The sequence below is a fragment of the Sparus aurata genome, chromosome 20 (genome assembly GCF_900880675.1).
Source record: "Sparus aurata chromosome 20, fSpaAur1.1, whole genome shotgun sequence".
NCBI classification, from domain to species: Eukaryota; Metazoa; Chordata; class Actinopteri; order Spariformes; family Sparidae; genus Sparus; species Sparus aurata.
This window is the reverse complement of record NC_044206.1, coordinates 20812544-20828428: the sequence shown is the minus strand read 5'-3', so window position 1 is coordinate 20828428 and position 15885 is coordinate 20812544. Positions and strand designations below refer to the sequence as shown.

The 15885-nt window shown below is 40.7% G+C and overlaps 1 protein-coding gene across 1 annotated transcript in view; it reads left to right on the top strand.

The window, feature by feature from the left end:
* The first annotated feature begins 6645 nt into the window (after positions 1–6645).
* rnf213b (ring finger protein 213b) overlaps positions 6646–15885 on the top strand; it is a 35307-nt gene continuing 26067 nt past the window's right edge. The window contains exons 1-14 of the mRNA XM_030399604.1: positions 6646–6691; positions 8203–8353; positions 8483–9192; positions 9284–9439; positions 11722–11888; positions 11976–12262; positions 12358–12605; positions 12952–13158; positions 13252–13465; positions 13547–13602; positions 14440–14605; positions 14684–14833; positions 15026–15124; positions 15263–15391. Coding sequence (XP_030255464.1) covers positions 8252–8353; positions 8483–9192; positions 9284–9439; positions 11722–11888; positions 11976–12262; positions 12358–12605; positions 12952–13158; positions 13252–13465; positions 13547–13602; positions 14440–14605; positions 14684–14833; positions 15026–15124; positions 15263–15391 — 2691 coding nt within the window. The 5' untranslated portion in view covers positions 6646–6691; positions 8203–8251. The remainder of the gene's footprint in view (positions 6692–8202; positions 8354–8482; positions 9193–9283; positions 9440–11721; positions 11889–11975; positions 12263–12357; positions 12606–12951; positions 13159–13251; positions 13466–13546; positions 13603–14439; positions 14606–14683; positions 14834–15025; positions 15125–15262; positions 15392–15885) is intronic.

The window sequence follows — 15885 nt, the reverse complement described above, 5'->3', positions numbered from 1 at the left end:
CATTCCCCAAAAATCAAACCACCCTCACAGCTGGTGCTAGAACGAAGGGTTTTCAGTACCGTCACCTGCCGTCCAGATGCAAACACATAAAAGATTAATAGTGCTTTTGGGCGTAATAAGACAACACAGAGCGGTTTTGAAGCTAATGGGTGAAATGGTCTCGCATGACTCGAATGAATTTTTCATCTTTCTGGTGCTTGTTTTGAAATTTAGAGAATCGGCTGCGGCTGTTTTTAAAAACAAAAGCTAATGTGACTTTTACACCTTTTTTAATAATGAATCCGGATTTCTCTATCTTTTCAGCGACAGAATCTCTTTCCACCAACGACCTCGTTGTGTTTGCTGCTGACTGAAAGACTCAAACCTTTCATCGTCACCTCACATGTTCAGTTATTTCTTCGGAACTTTGTCGCAAAACTAGTTTTGTTGCTGAGGGCGGTTCCAGCTTGATCGAAATCATCGAATTCTGTGGAGTTATCGCTCGGTCGCCGACGGGGAAAGCGCGCCTCTGCGGTTCAGAGGGCAGGTCGCGGGCTGCAGATTCGCTATTTATGAGACGTGTGCTTCTTCGTGAGAGCTTGACAGTAATTCCATTGATGAAGTGAAAATATATTTTTAGTTGTAGAAGAATTTGAAAATGCTTGGGGAAAAAAAAGTTTAAAAAACATTGATATCATTCTTGCCCCCCCTCCCCCCCCCCATCCCCGTGTGAATCCTCCAGAGCGATTTATCTGATGTCATGCTAACGGACAGCAGTGACCTTTTTCCTTTTGTATTGATCCGGGGGCCGTTTGCTGAGCAAGCACGCTCTTGGAGTTACAGCCGCTCCTCACTTTCCACTGAGCTAACTGAGGAGCCTGGAGGTTGTATGCTGTTGACCTGGATTTGAAACAAAAAATAATAAAAACAAAAAACAACAAAGAACTCCTGCTGCAGATTATCATGTGTTTGATTTGTCGTCCGTCTGGTGAATCGGCGAAAAGAAGCGAAAGGGGTTCAGACTAACAATGGCACGTTTGAGTTCTCTTTTGTTGTGTATTTATAATTTAAACGGAGAATAATAAAAGAGAGAGCTCAACGATTAGAGAACTCTTTATTGAACGAATCCCCCTTTGGTCCCAATAAAGGGAAACATGACTTCTACATCTTACCTAAGTCTGTACAGAGGGATTTTAAATGTCTGGGACCGCATTTTAAAATCTCACATAAACGTGGAGATACTCAGAAATGTCAAGTTGTTCTTAACAAAGAGGGGTTTTATCAGTGTCCACTCATGGCTGGACTAAAGGTTTCTCAAGGGGCAGTACGAACAGAAAAACATATGAAATGACGCTTGATGAGAAAAAAAAGTTAAAAAATGTCCATACATTTTGAGATCAAAATTGTCAGATTTAAAAGACGATGAGATGGAAAGTACTTGATATGAGGAAAGTCAAAAGTATGAGTTAATAATCAAAATTATGAGATCAAAAATTATGATAAAAAGGCAAAAATTTAAGAAATATATAAAATGATGAGATAAAAGTACTAATTTTCAGATTGAATTGGCTATGTTTTGATATAAAAAAAAAAGAAGTCAGAATTATGGGGAAAAAGTCAAAATTGTGAAATACACAATCAAAATGATGACAAAAAGTCAGGAATTTAAGATATAAAGTCAAAATTATTAACTAAAAAGTCAAAACTATGAGGAAATAGTCACAAATGTGCGTCAGAATTAGTATAAAAAAAAGTATAAAATCAAAATGTTTATATGAAAAATCATAATTATGAGATAGAAGTTCAAAATTGTTGACTTTTATCCTGATGATTATGATTTACCATGAGAAGTCTTTATGAAGGCTACATTTGTATCTTTTTTTTGTCTTTAACTGGCAGAAATGAGCTTCCATAGACCGTGGAAGTTTTAAACTCTCTAGAAACTGGATCAGTTGTATCCAAAGCACGATCAGGCAGAGCCCCAGTGACCATCAGAGGATCTATACATCAAGCTTTGTTTCCCGAGAACCAATAAACCAACTTAAGAGTTGAATTCAACCTGGTTCTCATCATCACAAGTTCATCTCTGTGTAAATGTCAAATGACCTCAACAGTCTTCAGGTTACATGCAGCTTCACGTCGCTGTAAAGACTTCCTGCATAATCGATGTTTAACAAGCGGTGAGAGTGGACAGAGCCTGGAGGGAGAGGACCTCATCGCTCCTCAAGACTGCAGATGGACAACAGATGAAGAACAGGAATGTGTAAGTTGGACGTCACCATAAATCATCAAACGCCTCTGCGGCAGAAGGTCGGCGAGGACTGAGATCATGTTTCAGCCTTCTACACTTCATACATCCTCTGTATTTTTTTCTTCTTCTCTGGTCATGTTCTGCCTCGTTAAACGTTGGTTATAAACCGCCGGCTTATGCGCCGACAGGAGTTATCACAAAAAAACGTCTTTCTTGTTATTTCGATGCTCGGGTGAAGAGCCGGCCTCTTGATAGAAAGCAGCGAGTGCAGGTCAGTCGTGAAGGGAGAACTTTGAAGTGGAACCCTGATATATGAAGCTCAGATGGGAGTGGAGAGCGGAGAACCCTCCTCCTGTTCAAAAACAAAGTGTCGGCGTTGTCCTCTGGATTATTTGACTTCACAGTGCAGGTATGTTCTCTGCATCCTCATCACAACAGATGAAGCTTTGATTTAGGCTTAATAATCTAAAAGAGCTTTTTTGGTTTTCTTTATTGTGTGTGTGTTTGTGTCCAGATGCAGGTTTGAGGATGCAGCCTGCTGGAGTTCTGTTCATCCTCTCAGTGACTCTGAGTGCTGCTCAGAAACAGAAAACAACCCAGAAAGCAGAGTGGGACTACAAGAATGAAGGTAAATACATTTATATACAGATACATACGTTGTTAAATGGGTCAGCATCGATACTTTGGGTAATTTGCAGGTGAACATCTGTCTCGTCGTCTTCAAACTTGAGTCAATTTGCCATAAGATGTTCTTTTTTTTTAGAAGTCTATGTTACGTAGAACAATTGTTTAACAGCATTTTAAATACACTCAAGTCATTGAAATGTTCAGTTAACAGTTAAATGAAGGGCTGACGAGACTGAACACTGACATAAAACCTGAAGACACATTTTTAACATTTCTTTTTCTCATAAAGTGAATTAATTTTTAGGATTTTATCATTTTATATTGTGGTTTTGAATTGAAATGCACATTTTCTTATGACATTTACTCTTTTTTATCATAAATGTGTTTGTACTGCACTTTTTTTTGCAGGAAACTTATTTTAGAAATAATGATCTTCGTGATTATTAGTCAATCTGGACGTCTAAAACTAAAGTCCAGTTTTAACCAGAAATCTTATTTTTGTAATCTTTTTTACATCTTTTTTCATTGCTTCTTTCTTTCTTTCTTTCTTTCTTTCTTTCTTTCTTTCTTTCTTTCTTTCTTTCTTTCTTTGCCCAAATGCTAAAAAAAAACCTGTACTCTTTGAATACTTTCAATAATTGAGTACATTTTACTGTTAATACTTTGATTTTCTCCATCATTGAACTGAATGCTAAACTTGTACTTGTACTGCAGTAATACTCCATGTGCTCTTAGGTATTTGAATAGATCAAAACTTGTTCCCCCGTAAAGATTGTTCAGTGCCCTTGTGATTTGATTAATAACTTTGTAATAATGTCATAAATATCATGTATTGTCTCACTGACAGTGGTTTCTGACTGTTGACCTGCTGTGTTCTCCTCTCCTGCAGCAGAGAGAGTGAACACCAGAGGATGTGCCAACCTCACGCTGGTCTTAGACAACTGGAAGTACGCCATCATGACGCAGGTCAAAGATCTGCTGCTGCATGACCACAGCACTGTGCTGCCCGACTACGGAAGGTCAGGACACATTTCTACACCATAATTTGATTATCTTGATATTCAAGTCAGTGACGTAGAAGTACATGTTCTCAGGATCCAGCCGCTGTCAGACGCTCTGGGAGATCTCTACAAGGAGTTCAACGCCCTGAAGGAGCGTCTGGCTGAGCTGACCACCAAGTTTGATGGAGTCGAGTCCTTCGTGGACGACATGCGGTCGGGAAGGAAACCTGCGCCCCTCCGAGGTGAACCCCGACCCCCGGGGTCGCTGCCGGCAGGGATGGAGGCCGCAGCCGCTGATGCAAGAGGTCGAGGTCAAGGGAGGAGGACCAGGGTGGTGGTCCGGAGGGTCAAGAAACCTGCAGGGTCACAGGACTGATGAAGCTTTGAGACCTCCACAGCATCATAATCCTGTCTGGTGTGGAGTAACATTGTCTTTTATGCAGGAAATTGCCCCCATTATAATCTTAAATGAGTTCAGGTCATGAATACAGGGTTTTGTCAAAAGTCAAATGTTTCTTTTAGCACTCTGTTGTTGTGAAACTCTTGTTTTCACTGGTGTAGTACAACACCAAGAACAGGGTGATTTTGTTCCTGGATATTAAAGACACATAATCCTAAAAAGTGTAAAACCTTGTGTCTGAAAATGAGTGAAACCAGCAGATTACGTCGTTGGACAGATGACACAATAAATTAAATGCCATTGTAGAGCTAAATTTCGGTTTTTGGAAGAAAAACAAGGTCATAGGAACTTATATGACATCATCATTTAATTTATTTTAAATATCACCATTTTCACTGAACTGCTTTTTACAACCAGCCTGCATATAAAGACAAACATTACACTTCATCTTGTAATAATGATGAATGTACTCAACAGTATTTACAAACTGTCATATTCTACTTCACCACTAGGTGGCGCCCAAGCACCTGGAACATAGTTCTCTGTGCTGTGCTGTGTTCAGTTCATGGACTTTAATTAGTATTTTCTGTTATCAATATTATTTTGTCATAAATCCTCTTTGTATTAATCTTGTAAGTATTTTGTGAGTGTTTTGCACATCTGCCTGAGGTGTTTTTGTCTGTTTCATCAAAATAAAATCTTAGTACACTCAGTTTTTGTTTTAAATATTAACACAAGTTGGATCTATTTAACATCATCGCAAATGACCAATAACAGCGGGGCCATGATTGATGTCTAGAGTGTCATTTTGGGTCAGCAAAGAAGAACATTTCTGCTTTTTTGATTTACACAATGTTGGAATAAATATTCAGTCATCAGTAAAACAAAGAAATTACAAAAATCTACACACAGAAATAAAAAATATTACATAAAAAACATTTTAAAAGAAAGTTTATGAGAATCATGAGCAAGGGTATTTTATATAAAGCACAATGCTACTATATATTATTGGACTACACCTGGTGCCTACATTACCCACAATGCAACTCAACCACTGAGTGACATCACTGGAGGCAGATTATCATCTGACATGCAGCTTCCTCTGGAACAACACCCGTAAACACGACGTGACGTGTGAAATGAGTGGAGTCAGTTATCAGTCTTTTTGTTTTATTAAAGACGATCATCAAAAGTGATCAGCTGACAGGAAACAGCGGATAAAAATCAGACACATCCAACAACAGCTCTTTTTCAATGCAAGTGGAGTAAAAAGTAGAAAGTTATGGAGTACAAGAGGCCTGTATGAATGGAAATGATCACGTGAACATACAAGCACCCAGTCGTGGGATGTACAATGTCCGTGGAAGTTATGTGCTACTTGTACTTTCTTAACTCTTATACTCCTACTCCACTGCCCCTCAAAGGCAAATGACAGTTTTTCAGACCCTTCCCTCCATGTAAAAAAAAAAAAAAAAGTATCTTCATGTGTTGATGATGAAGTGGTTTAAAAAAGACCTCCTGCATCATCTTATAGAATATGATGCATCGCTGTAGATTAAACAAACCAACACAATATAAAGGAGTCAAAATGAGCTAAACAATGAACATCTGCAGCAGGAACAAGTATAATACACATTAATGCAGCAGTAATAATAATCAGATGTAACAGTGAAGCCTTTTACTGCACAATTAGTACTTGTACATGGATACTTCGCCGATCCATAGAGATACTTTTACTGAAATAAGGTTTTAAAGGCATGACTTTTACTTGTAATGGAGTATTTTCACAGTATGGTATTGCTATATACAGTTGGCTACTAAAGTGGGCCTAAAAGTTCTGAATACTTCACCTAACTAACCTACATGTGTACATTTGTACAGTACTTTAATACGTGTACAGTACTTTAATACGTGTACAGTACTTTAGGCCACATTTCGATGTTGTTATCACGAATAAAGAAGCTAATGTTAGACACAGAGATGACAAAGCGCTGACATAAATCAATAAATTCTGGATAAATCTCCTCTTTAAGTTTCTATACAGCTGATATCGAAAAGTAAAACTTAAAAAACATGAAGCAGCAGTAGGTTTCTTGTCTGCTGAGACTCTGAAAGAAATGAAACTGAAACTTATCAGCTCGCTTTAGGGACCGTCGACAAATTAGTTACTGAATCCAGACGAAGAAACCCTTCAACACAGTTTATCAGCTGACCTCAATCGCGTTTTAAACGTGTGATATCGAGAGTGGTGTGTTGTGAGCTAGCACAGTTATCTTAGAGTGAAAACAGGAGCTTGCGTTTTAAAGATAACCGCCATCTGTAGACCGGTGGAGGAATTTGTGGACGCTCCCTTGATGCTCGACGTAGGAGGTCACATCAGGTCTGTAGTTATTGCCTGACAGACAGCTGGTGAGAACTCCAGGAACAGAAAAGGTAGGTAAACAAATCCTTAGCCTTTAAATGTTTTACTCCTATAACATAACTAGCTTACATTACAGCACATGGCACCCTGGATGCTGCGGGTGATTCACTGTAAACACAGCTGTGGCTTCATTTTTCACGCTTTTGTCGATCAATAACACTGCATCACTTCTTTATGCTTCTCAGATCGTCTGAAAGATAAAGTGAATTTGTGAGGTAACAAGTAACTCAGATGTAGTTGGGCACCTTTTGTAAAGCAGTGTGAGTCAGTTGTTATTCATACAGCCCATAATGCACCTGGGGTGTGTTCCCAAAGACCAGATGAAGCAAACCAAACACCTGCACAGCTCTTGAGTAAATGTGCGTAGTTTTCTTTGCCCCACTGCCTTTTACACGGCAGTGATTTTCATTAGAAACATCTGATGTACGTGAAGCAGTTATAACTGTAAAGCTGTATAGAGACTCATCAGGACTGTGCAATATATGTATTTATATGTATTTGTTATGGTGATGTGAGATTATATCGTCATATGTCAGACTATCCCTGGTTTTAAATTGGCGTCATCTTCAGACTTGTTCAGATTCATTATTCACTCAGTCATTGAAATCAACATTACTGATGATTGTTTATCAAAAATCCTCATTGTGTTAATGTTCTGTGAAAGTACCAATAGTTCATCTCTACAGTCATGATTATTAGGGCTGCACAATTATTTGGAAATACGACTAAGTGGAATATCCAAATTGGAAGAACTGCTATTATTTTATAAAGGTTATTATTTTATAAATGTGTCTCAAAACAGCATTTGATTACATTTTGTAGCGCTGTAAAGATGCTCCGGCCCACAAAGCTTGTTCTCCAAATGCAATAAAACATGTTTGGCAGAGACCAGGAGAAATGCCACATCGTTTTTCATTGACGATGATGAAAATTGTGATGTATATTTTAGTCATCCACGATAATCATGAATATATCGCAATCGCAATATCTGTCAAAATACTCGCAGTATCACTTTTTGACCGTATCGTGCAGCCTCAGTGTTGATATTGTTGTTGAGATATCTGGTCAAAAATCTCGTCATGTTTAATCCTGTTCCAGTTTTTATGAGGTGCTTCTGAAGAGATTTCTAAATATGGAGATAGAAAGTGTATTGTCTTAAATTGGAACATTTGACTTACTGCAAATATGTGAAGATTTGCTGCTTTTCTCAGTTTTATATCATTGTGTTATATTTTTGACTGTTGGTCAGATGAAACAATTTGAAGACGTCACACTGGGCCCTGGGAAACTGATGGGCATTTTACATTTTTTCCAACATTTCATCGAGAAAATAATTCAGTCAATTAATCGAAAAAAATTATCTGAAGATTTTGTTTTAGCGAAAAATAATTGGCTGTCACACCCCAGTCGCTGTTTGCATGGATGTTTTTTTGTGACATGATATCGGCATCATGTTTTAAAGTAAATTGAAAAGTAAGTCGCAGACCTGCAGGATGTAACCAGATGTGATTTTTGTATTCAGAGACAGAAAACAGGGAGAAGGGGCTCCCCTGAGAAAAGAGTCCCTACAGATGGAGGAGGGAGGAGGAAACCTCCAGAGCACCTCTGGGTCGCAGGCGGAGACCCAGAAGAAGGAGGATGTTGCAACCAAAAGACCCCGGAAAAGAAATAAGGTGAAAATCATTACAGAAGAACAAATGTGAGGGTTTCAGACGAAACCTGTCGGACTTGTTAGCAGCATTTTAACAGAAATGTGATCCTGAGTTGAAGGTTACGTTTTGTGTACTTTTTGTGCATTCCAGAGACAAGGAGCGTCCTATCCTATCAGGAAATTTCAAGACCAAGAGAGGAGGAAGAAGAGGAATCAAAGAAAAAGAAAGAGCGTCTCAAACCCAAAAGGAGATGCAGGTGTTGAAGGTGAAAACTCAGAAGAAGTCAAGATGGAGGTTGCGGAGACTCAAAGCACCCAAACTGAGGAGAATCTGCCCGTAGGAACGCAACACGTGGATCGTCAATCAGAACAAAACGTACAGACTGTGGAGAACATCAGAGAGCAACGCCACAAAGATGTCGAGATGGTGCAAGCTCATACTCAAACAGAGAAACGTAAAGACAAAAACAAATTCACACAAACTCGAGTTATTCCTCAGACCGACAAGGGAACACAGACGGACCTCTTGAAACAAGAGGACACACACAATGAAAAGACTCGACCGAAAAAAGACAAACACACACCTGAAGCCAAACTGCAAGGTGCTCCTCAGACTGAAAATCCAGACAATGTCGGAGCATCGTCAGACTCAGCCAAGGAGCAAAACCCTCGGAAAGCATCTAAAGAGGAGATTCCAACTGCAGGATCCTCAGTCGACCCCATAGACTCCCAGGCAGATAAAGGTGCCAAACAGAAGTCTTACGCCAACGCTGTTTCTGGAGAGGGTACGAGTCGGAAACAGTCTGACACAGAAGCTTCAAGAGCGGAAGATAAAACCATGAAACCATCCCAAAGCACACGGTAAGAGTGATATAACAGGGTAACTTATATAAAACAGCAACATCAGATTCTGTGGTTGAACCTGTGATTGTGTATGTTTCTCTCTCTCCAGTAATCGCAGCCCGGTGAGACCTCCACCTGGTGTGCCCATGTTCAGCTTTCACATCTACGCCGTGCTGGACAAAAAGTTCAAATTCAACCAGGAGTGTGACACACTTCTGCTGTGTTATGAGGGCGGGTATTTACCCTTACAGCTGACGCATTTTGTGTGAGTATTAATTATATTCATACAAGCTGTTTTTCATGTCCCTTTTTTATTCCTCTGTCTGCTTTGGCACTATTAAAATCAAAGTGTCTACATCCACAGTGGATGAACAGTGTTGTAACAAGCCGTTTGTGGCTCCAGAGGAAGCTGCATGTCGTCTGGTAAATTTCCTCCAGTGATTTCACTGAGCAGCTAAGCTGCATTGTGGGTAATGTAGGCTCCAGGTTTTGAAAAGGAAGAAGAATCCATGGAAGAAAAAGTTGACATTTCTGGTTCTGCTGCATCAATTTTGATCATTTGTTTTTAAGCTATCCATAATGAGTCCAGCAGTGTTATAGGGTGCAATACTAGACCAGAAGACTGCTTTTCAAAACCTAGTGACTACATTACCCACAATGCAACTTAGACAGTGAGTGACATCCCTTGAGGCAGTCTATCCAATTACATGCAGCTTCTTCTGGAGCCACAAAAGGCTTCATACTACTTTTTCATGTATGAACACCTAAGACCTGTCAACACGCTTTAAAAAATCTTTTAAAAAACCTGTAAGGGCGTTTTCACACCTATAGTTCGTTTGCTCTGGTCCGAATGAGGGACCAACTTGTTACAATGTTGCATATTGCCTCGAGTTTGGTTTGTGTTCACCCAGCAGCATTTACAAGTGGACCAAAATGTGTGATGCGCGAGGAAACTGCTCTCTAATTGGTCTAAATTTCGAAAACGAGGCAGCAAACCAGCTGAATTTAGCACCGAGCAGACAGGAAGTCAAGCACTGAAACAACAACAATTTGACATTTTCAAAATAAAACACTCCGTGTTTACACCAGCACACAAATCTCAAAAAAGAGACAAACACAAGCTCTTCAGCTGATCCTTCGGTCGGGAACACTTCGTGTTGTTGTTTTTATGACACAGACCTATAACTGCGGTCGCGAGTGATCATGTGATTTTCGCGGGAACTCCTTGGCCTCGCGACGCCAGCTGCCTACCGTACTGCACCGTGTCCGACTCAAAACGCAACCGGGGGTTACCGGACGGCGGAGCAAAACACCTGATTGAGCCGTAACGCAGCGGACACGTATCCAGTAGAAATTCGGGGTTAAGCACTGATGCTTCCTGCAGTTGGGTCGGATCGAGTTTGGATCATGTTCTCACCACAAACGAACTGTACCAGAGTCTGTTTGGAACCGGACCGAGACCACCTCTTCAACAAGTTCTCGGTCCTGTTGTTTTGGTCCGCACCCGAATGCGATTGATGTGTTCACACCTTCCCAAACGAAGTGCACCAAGGGGGTAAACGCTCCAGGGTTCGATTCAACCGAACTAAACAAGGCAGGTGTGAAAACGCCCTAAAATTGTCGGATTAACCCTTTAAAATTAATGCATACTTGTTTCTCTTCTCCTTTGCCAGTAAACAAAATGTCTTTGTGTTGTGGACAAAACAGGACTTTTCTTTTCCGACAAACAACTAACTGATTAATGGAGAAACTTAAATGAAAAAATACATCCTGCAAAATTCATGACAGTCCCAAATTACAAGCAGTTGCCCTGAATCCTGTCCCAATTGTCCTGGAAATTAGTGAATTAAAATAATTTGAACATTGAATTTTTACTCTCATGTGTTTTGCTGTTCATTACTACCTTGAGCATGTGACAACACACACACTGAAACGAAGTGCACCAAGGGGGTAAACGCTCCAGGGTTCGATTCAACCGAACTAAACAAGGCAGGTGTGAAAACGCCCTAAAATTGTCGGATTAACCCTTTAAAATGAATGCATACTTGTTTCTCTTCTCCTTTGCCAGTAAACAAAATGTCTTTGTGTTGTGGACAAAACAGGACTTTTCTTTTCCGACAAACAACTAACTGATTAATGGAGAAACTTAAATGAAAAAATACATCCTGCAAAATTCATGACAGTCCCAAATTACAAGCAGTTGCCCTGAATCCTGTCCCAATTGTCCTGGAGATTAGTGAATTAAAATAATTTGAACATTGAATTTTTACTCTCATGTGTTTTGCTGTTCATTACTACCTTGAGCATGTGACAACACACACACTGAGCTTCCCCGTCCCCAGTTTCACTTATTCTCCTCCGATCACCTGAGTTGCAGCCTTAAACTTAAAGAGGTATATCCCTGCTGGAAAGACGGCTCTTGCATAAAACTGGGCTGGCTATACTATAGAAGCATGATGCAGTATGCTGTTACTGTCAGACCTCACTTCAGTTTTCCAGCTTTTGTAAAGCTCTCATCAACAAACTTTCAATATTTTAATGTTTCAGTGGACTTAAAGAGGCAGGATATCTGGTCGAAGCAAGTCTTTTCGTTGAAGAATGCAACCTGCGCAGAGGTGACTTCACTTACTGGTATGGTGTAAAGCAACGACACAAAAAGATTGACGGAATTGCCACAAGATACATTCAGATTCCGTGGAATCCCAACGTTAAAGGTGAGACAAGCAAACCAATGGGTTAGATAGCTGTAGGGTTGTATCCTCAACATAAACTCATCCTGTCTCTGCCTGTGTTTCATCTAGAGCTGCACATTTATGAAGGCTTCATTAGTCGTCAGGAGGAGGGAAGAAAGTGGAAAACTGGTCTCAGTTACATGTTTGGGATGAATCGATCAAAAGGAGTTGAGATATCAGACATCTGGCAGGCCTCAGCAAAACATCTGCTGAACAGAATCTTCCACAATTCGTCCCTGTCAGACAAAAAGAGCACTGAGAGCTTGTGTGACAACTTGAATCATTTTATTAGGAGTCTTGGTTCAGCACCTGAAAGGATGGAATTCGCAGATAAATCACAACCTCCTCCAGTCATGGTTGGTACAACAAGAACAGTAGAATCCAAAATAGCCATTAAAAAACACCAGCGTCCAGTACTCCAGCAATAACCAAATATTATTTTTATTGACAGACATCAGACCTGATATCAGAGACTTTGGTTCAGATCTTGGATGGAGAACCGAAGGAGAAGTTGCCAGACAGCTGGAAGAGCTCCGGTCCTCTTGTCCTGGGCCTGTCCGTCTTCATGGTCACCAGAAGTTGTAACATCAACCTGGGAGTGAAAGGCTGGGCTGAGCTGTGTCGCCTCGTGTCCTCACAGACAGCAATGGACAAGACAAATCTGGACAAGTTGCTCAGTTCTTACCAAAATGCACAACAGTGAGTTCAACAGAAGCTTTTAGGTTGACAGACTTTCCACTGCATCTCTTGGTCTTCCTCTCTAGCTAAGCAAACTCTATAAGATGAAGAGAGGAAGCTAGTCAGTGGACCTTGAATGATTTTTTTTTTTTATTGTCACACAAGTTGAATTTCTGCCTAAAACAGTTAAACTTGAATGTCAAAAATATCAGAGTTAACCTTAAAAATCGACATTCCCTGTAATTCCCTGGGTCTTGATGTCATTGGTTACCATGAACCTGAGATGCAACAGTACAGTATATATCTGAGGTATTGATGTATGACCCTGTGTGGCACAGTCTCATACTACTATATTGCTTTCTTCCAGCATTGTGTTGGGTCTGATGAACAACTGTGCGTACAAGACTGTGTCGGAGCTCGTCCTGCTCGTTCCTCTGCTCTTCAGACTCAGACAACCCGGAGCTGACGCCATGAAGCTGGGTCCAGCTGTCGAGGAGGAGAACTGGTCGGCACTCGAAAGTGTCAATTTCAGCAGGTTCAGGGGGAGTTTACAGTCCCAACCGGACAAAAGAAAGTGAGTTTGTCTCAAAGCAGCTTTATTTTATTTTTTTGCCTGAAATGGTGATGAATGATATTTTGTCAAAATAACATGTCTCTCTGTCCACAGGAGGATGTTGTCCTTGATCCAGACTAATTTACCCATGGCTAAAGAGCAGCCTCTGCTCCTGATCAGCTGGTTATCTCTGGTCGCTTTCGAGGATATTCCTGAATTTTCCGACCTGACGGGAATACATGCAGAGCACCTGATCCAGAGTCTGATGTACAGACTGAGGGCATGTGGAGAGACGAGGGATTACAACAGAGCACAGGAGAACATAAAGGTGCAATACTCACATTTAAAATAACATGATCTTATCTTTAAAATGCTCCTTTGTGATAACCTGTGTTCTTTCTACCTGCAGCATACTCAGGACACCTTGAGGCATGTCCTACTGAAGGTGGAGGGAGAGAAGAACAGGTGAGGACATTTGAAATGTGTCTGAAATATACTCTTTAATTTTCCCCCCGGTGTTTTTTGTACTTTGAAAAATATGAATTTTAGTGATCTGGCTTTTGTGTAATGCAGTTTGTTATTACGTATATGAGGCAGTAGCGTAACGTTAGCTTAGCACAGTCATGATAGAGAAAACAGTGAAACTTCTGCTAAGGCTGATTAGCTTCACATAACACCACTACAGCGTTTGATTTCATGTGATTTGCGCTTAAACTGCTGACAAACCTCGTTCATTTTTTTCATATAGAGTGATGCAGGGAAGAAATACTGTGTTTCTTTTAGCATCGCTCTGGTTCCCTCGTCAAAATGCCTGCGGGATTTTTCATTCGATTTTGGATTATTGCAAAAAATTAACGCTGTGCTTTTGTTTTCAGCAAGATAAATCTTCGCAGATGAACACCACATTTACCTCATTGCCACCCCCACTTTACTGTAGTATTAACACTTTATGATAAATAGATGAGTTGTTAAGTTAGAGTTAGAGTAGTTTATAGCTAAAGTCGAAAAACAAGTGAGAGTGTGATGAAGTTTGGTGTTTAGCCGCTTGTCAGCAGCTGTAAGACATGTAAAAAACTTTAGAATTCAAACGTGAGATTCTTTCTGGCATATTGTATGTTGTAGAACAGTGTTTCTCCAAATTTTTCAGACCATTTAACAACTTTTTTTAAAAACTCACGGACCACCAAGCGTTCACTTCCCACCACCCCCAAACCGTCATTCTGTCATTGCGTCTGTACTCGCTGCTGTTTGCCTTTGTAGGACGGCATGATGCTCTCTGTAACTTCTGCTTTGTGTCTGTAGGATGATTGAATCTGGAAACATCAACCCGGCCTTGAAGAGCAGCATCAGTGTGATGAAGCGCACGTGTGGAATTGTGCGTCTCGTCCCCGGGTACCAGGCTGCAGTCCTGTCCTACCAGCTGGTGTTGAAGTTGGCAGAGATCTTGGACGCTAAACTGAGGAAAGAGGTGATGATCTCGTCATTATGTGCTGCTACTGCTTTGTTATGGAGCTTTAATTCAGTGTATCTCTTTTGTGCTTTTTAGTCTCCAGAAGATGAGTTAGAGACCTTAAGGCAGAAACTCCCGGAGCAGCTAAAAGGCGTGCAGGAGTGGATCAGTGAGTGGAGAGATGGACTGCTGCAGAAACCCCTTCTAACACCTCAGAAATCACTCTCCTACCCAAAGGAAATTGAGGTAAACAGATCAACGGAATGCAATCCTTTTTATTTACCACAGGTTGTCATCTGTATTTTGGACACATATATTTCCAAAAAGAAGAGTTTTTTGTTTTGGAACAGGATGAGCCACAATTACTCAATCATGCAGTTAAACCTTGGTTTATGTACTATAACGTCTCTGTTAATAAAAAATGTTGTGAATGGTCAGATGTGGGATGCGCTGCTGAGGGTCGAATGCTCCCTGGAAGACGTTTCAACCCGCTGGAGGCTGAACCTGACAAAAGACCTGAAGAAGAGGATTTCCGAGGTCAGTGATGGTTTATTTGTTAGTTGTGAAAATGATTTAACTCATCTTGTTTCAGAGACATCTGAGCAGCATAGATTTTGAAAAGGAATCAAGCGGCAGAAGGTAAAAGCTTTCCTTTAATTCTGGTTTTCTTCACAGGCAAGTGAGCAGGACAGAGTGCTGCTCTGCTGCCAAGAGTCAACCTTGGCAACTATAAAGAAAAGCCATGAAGATGTACAGACATGTTTCGACGAGCTGTGTCAGTCTGCTATCAAAACAATCTGCCAGGTACAGAACATATAATTGATCTGTATAGGGAAACCTCAGGGCTCGATCCGACAGAGCGCGTTATACAGGTTGCAAATCGCTAGACGCACAGTGCTGCCTATTTTTGTTGAGCCTTTTAAAAAAAGAGCATTTCTTTTTATTTGGGGTATTAGGGTTTACAAGGCAACCACCAAATCAACTGTCCGTAGAAGTGGTTAACTTCCTAGTTAGCAGACATTTAGCCAGCTGCATAAAAGAGCTCTGGCTCTGGCTCCAATTGAGAGGATGTTCCCAATGAGTATGCTGGACAGAAAACACAGGGAATACAAACCACCGATCCAGGAGCTTTGCCTGGATGACGGTCTATTCAAGGTTTATTATTATACTATTTTGGGGAGTCTGGGGCAGTGACAGTACGACAATAACGTCAACCAACTCAAGGCGTTCAGACCGCATGTGCAAAAAGGTGCAAGGTGCCCTGGAAGCATAAGCAGCATAGAAGACGCTTACCACCT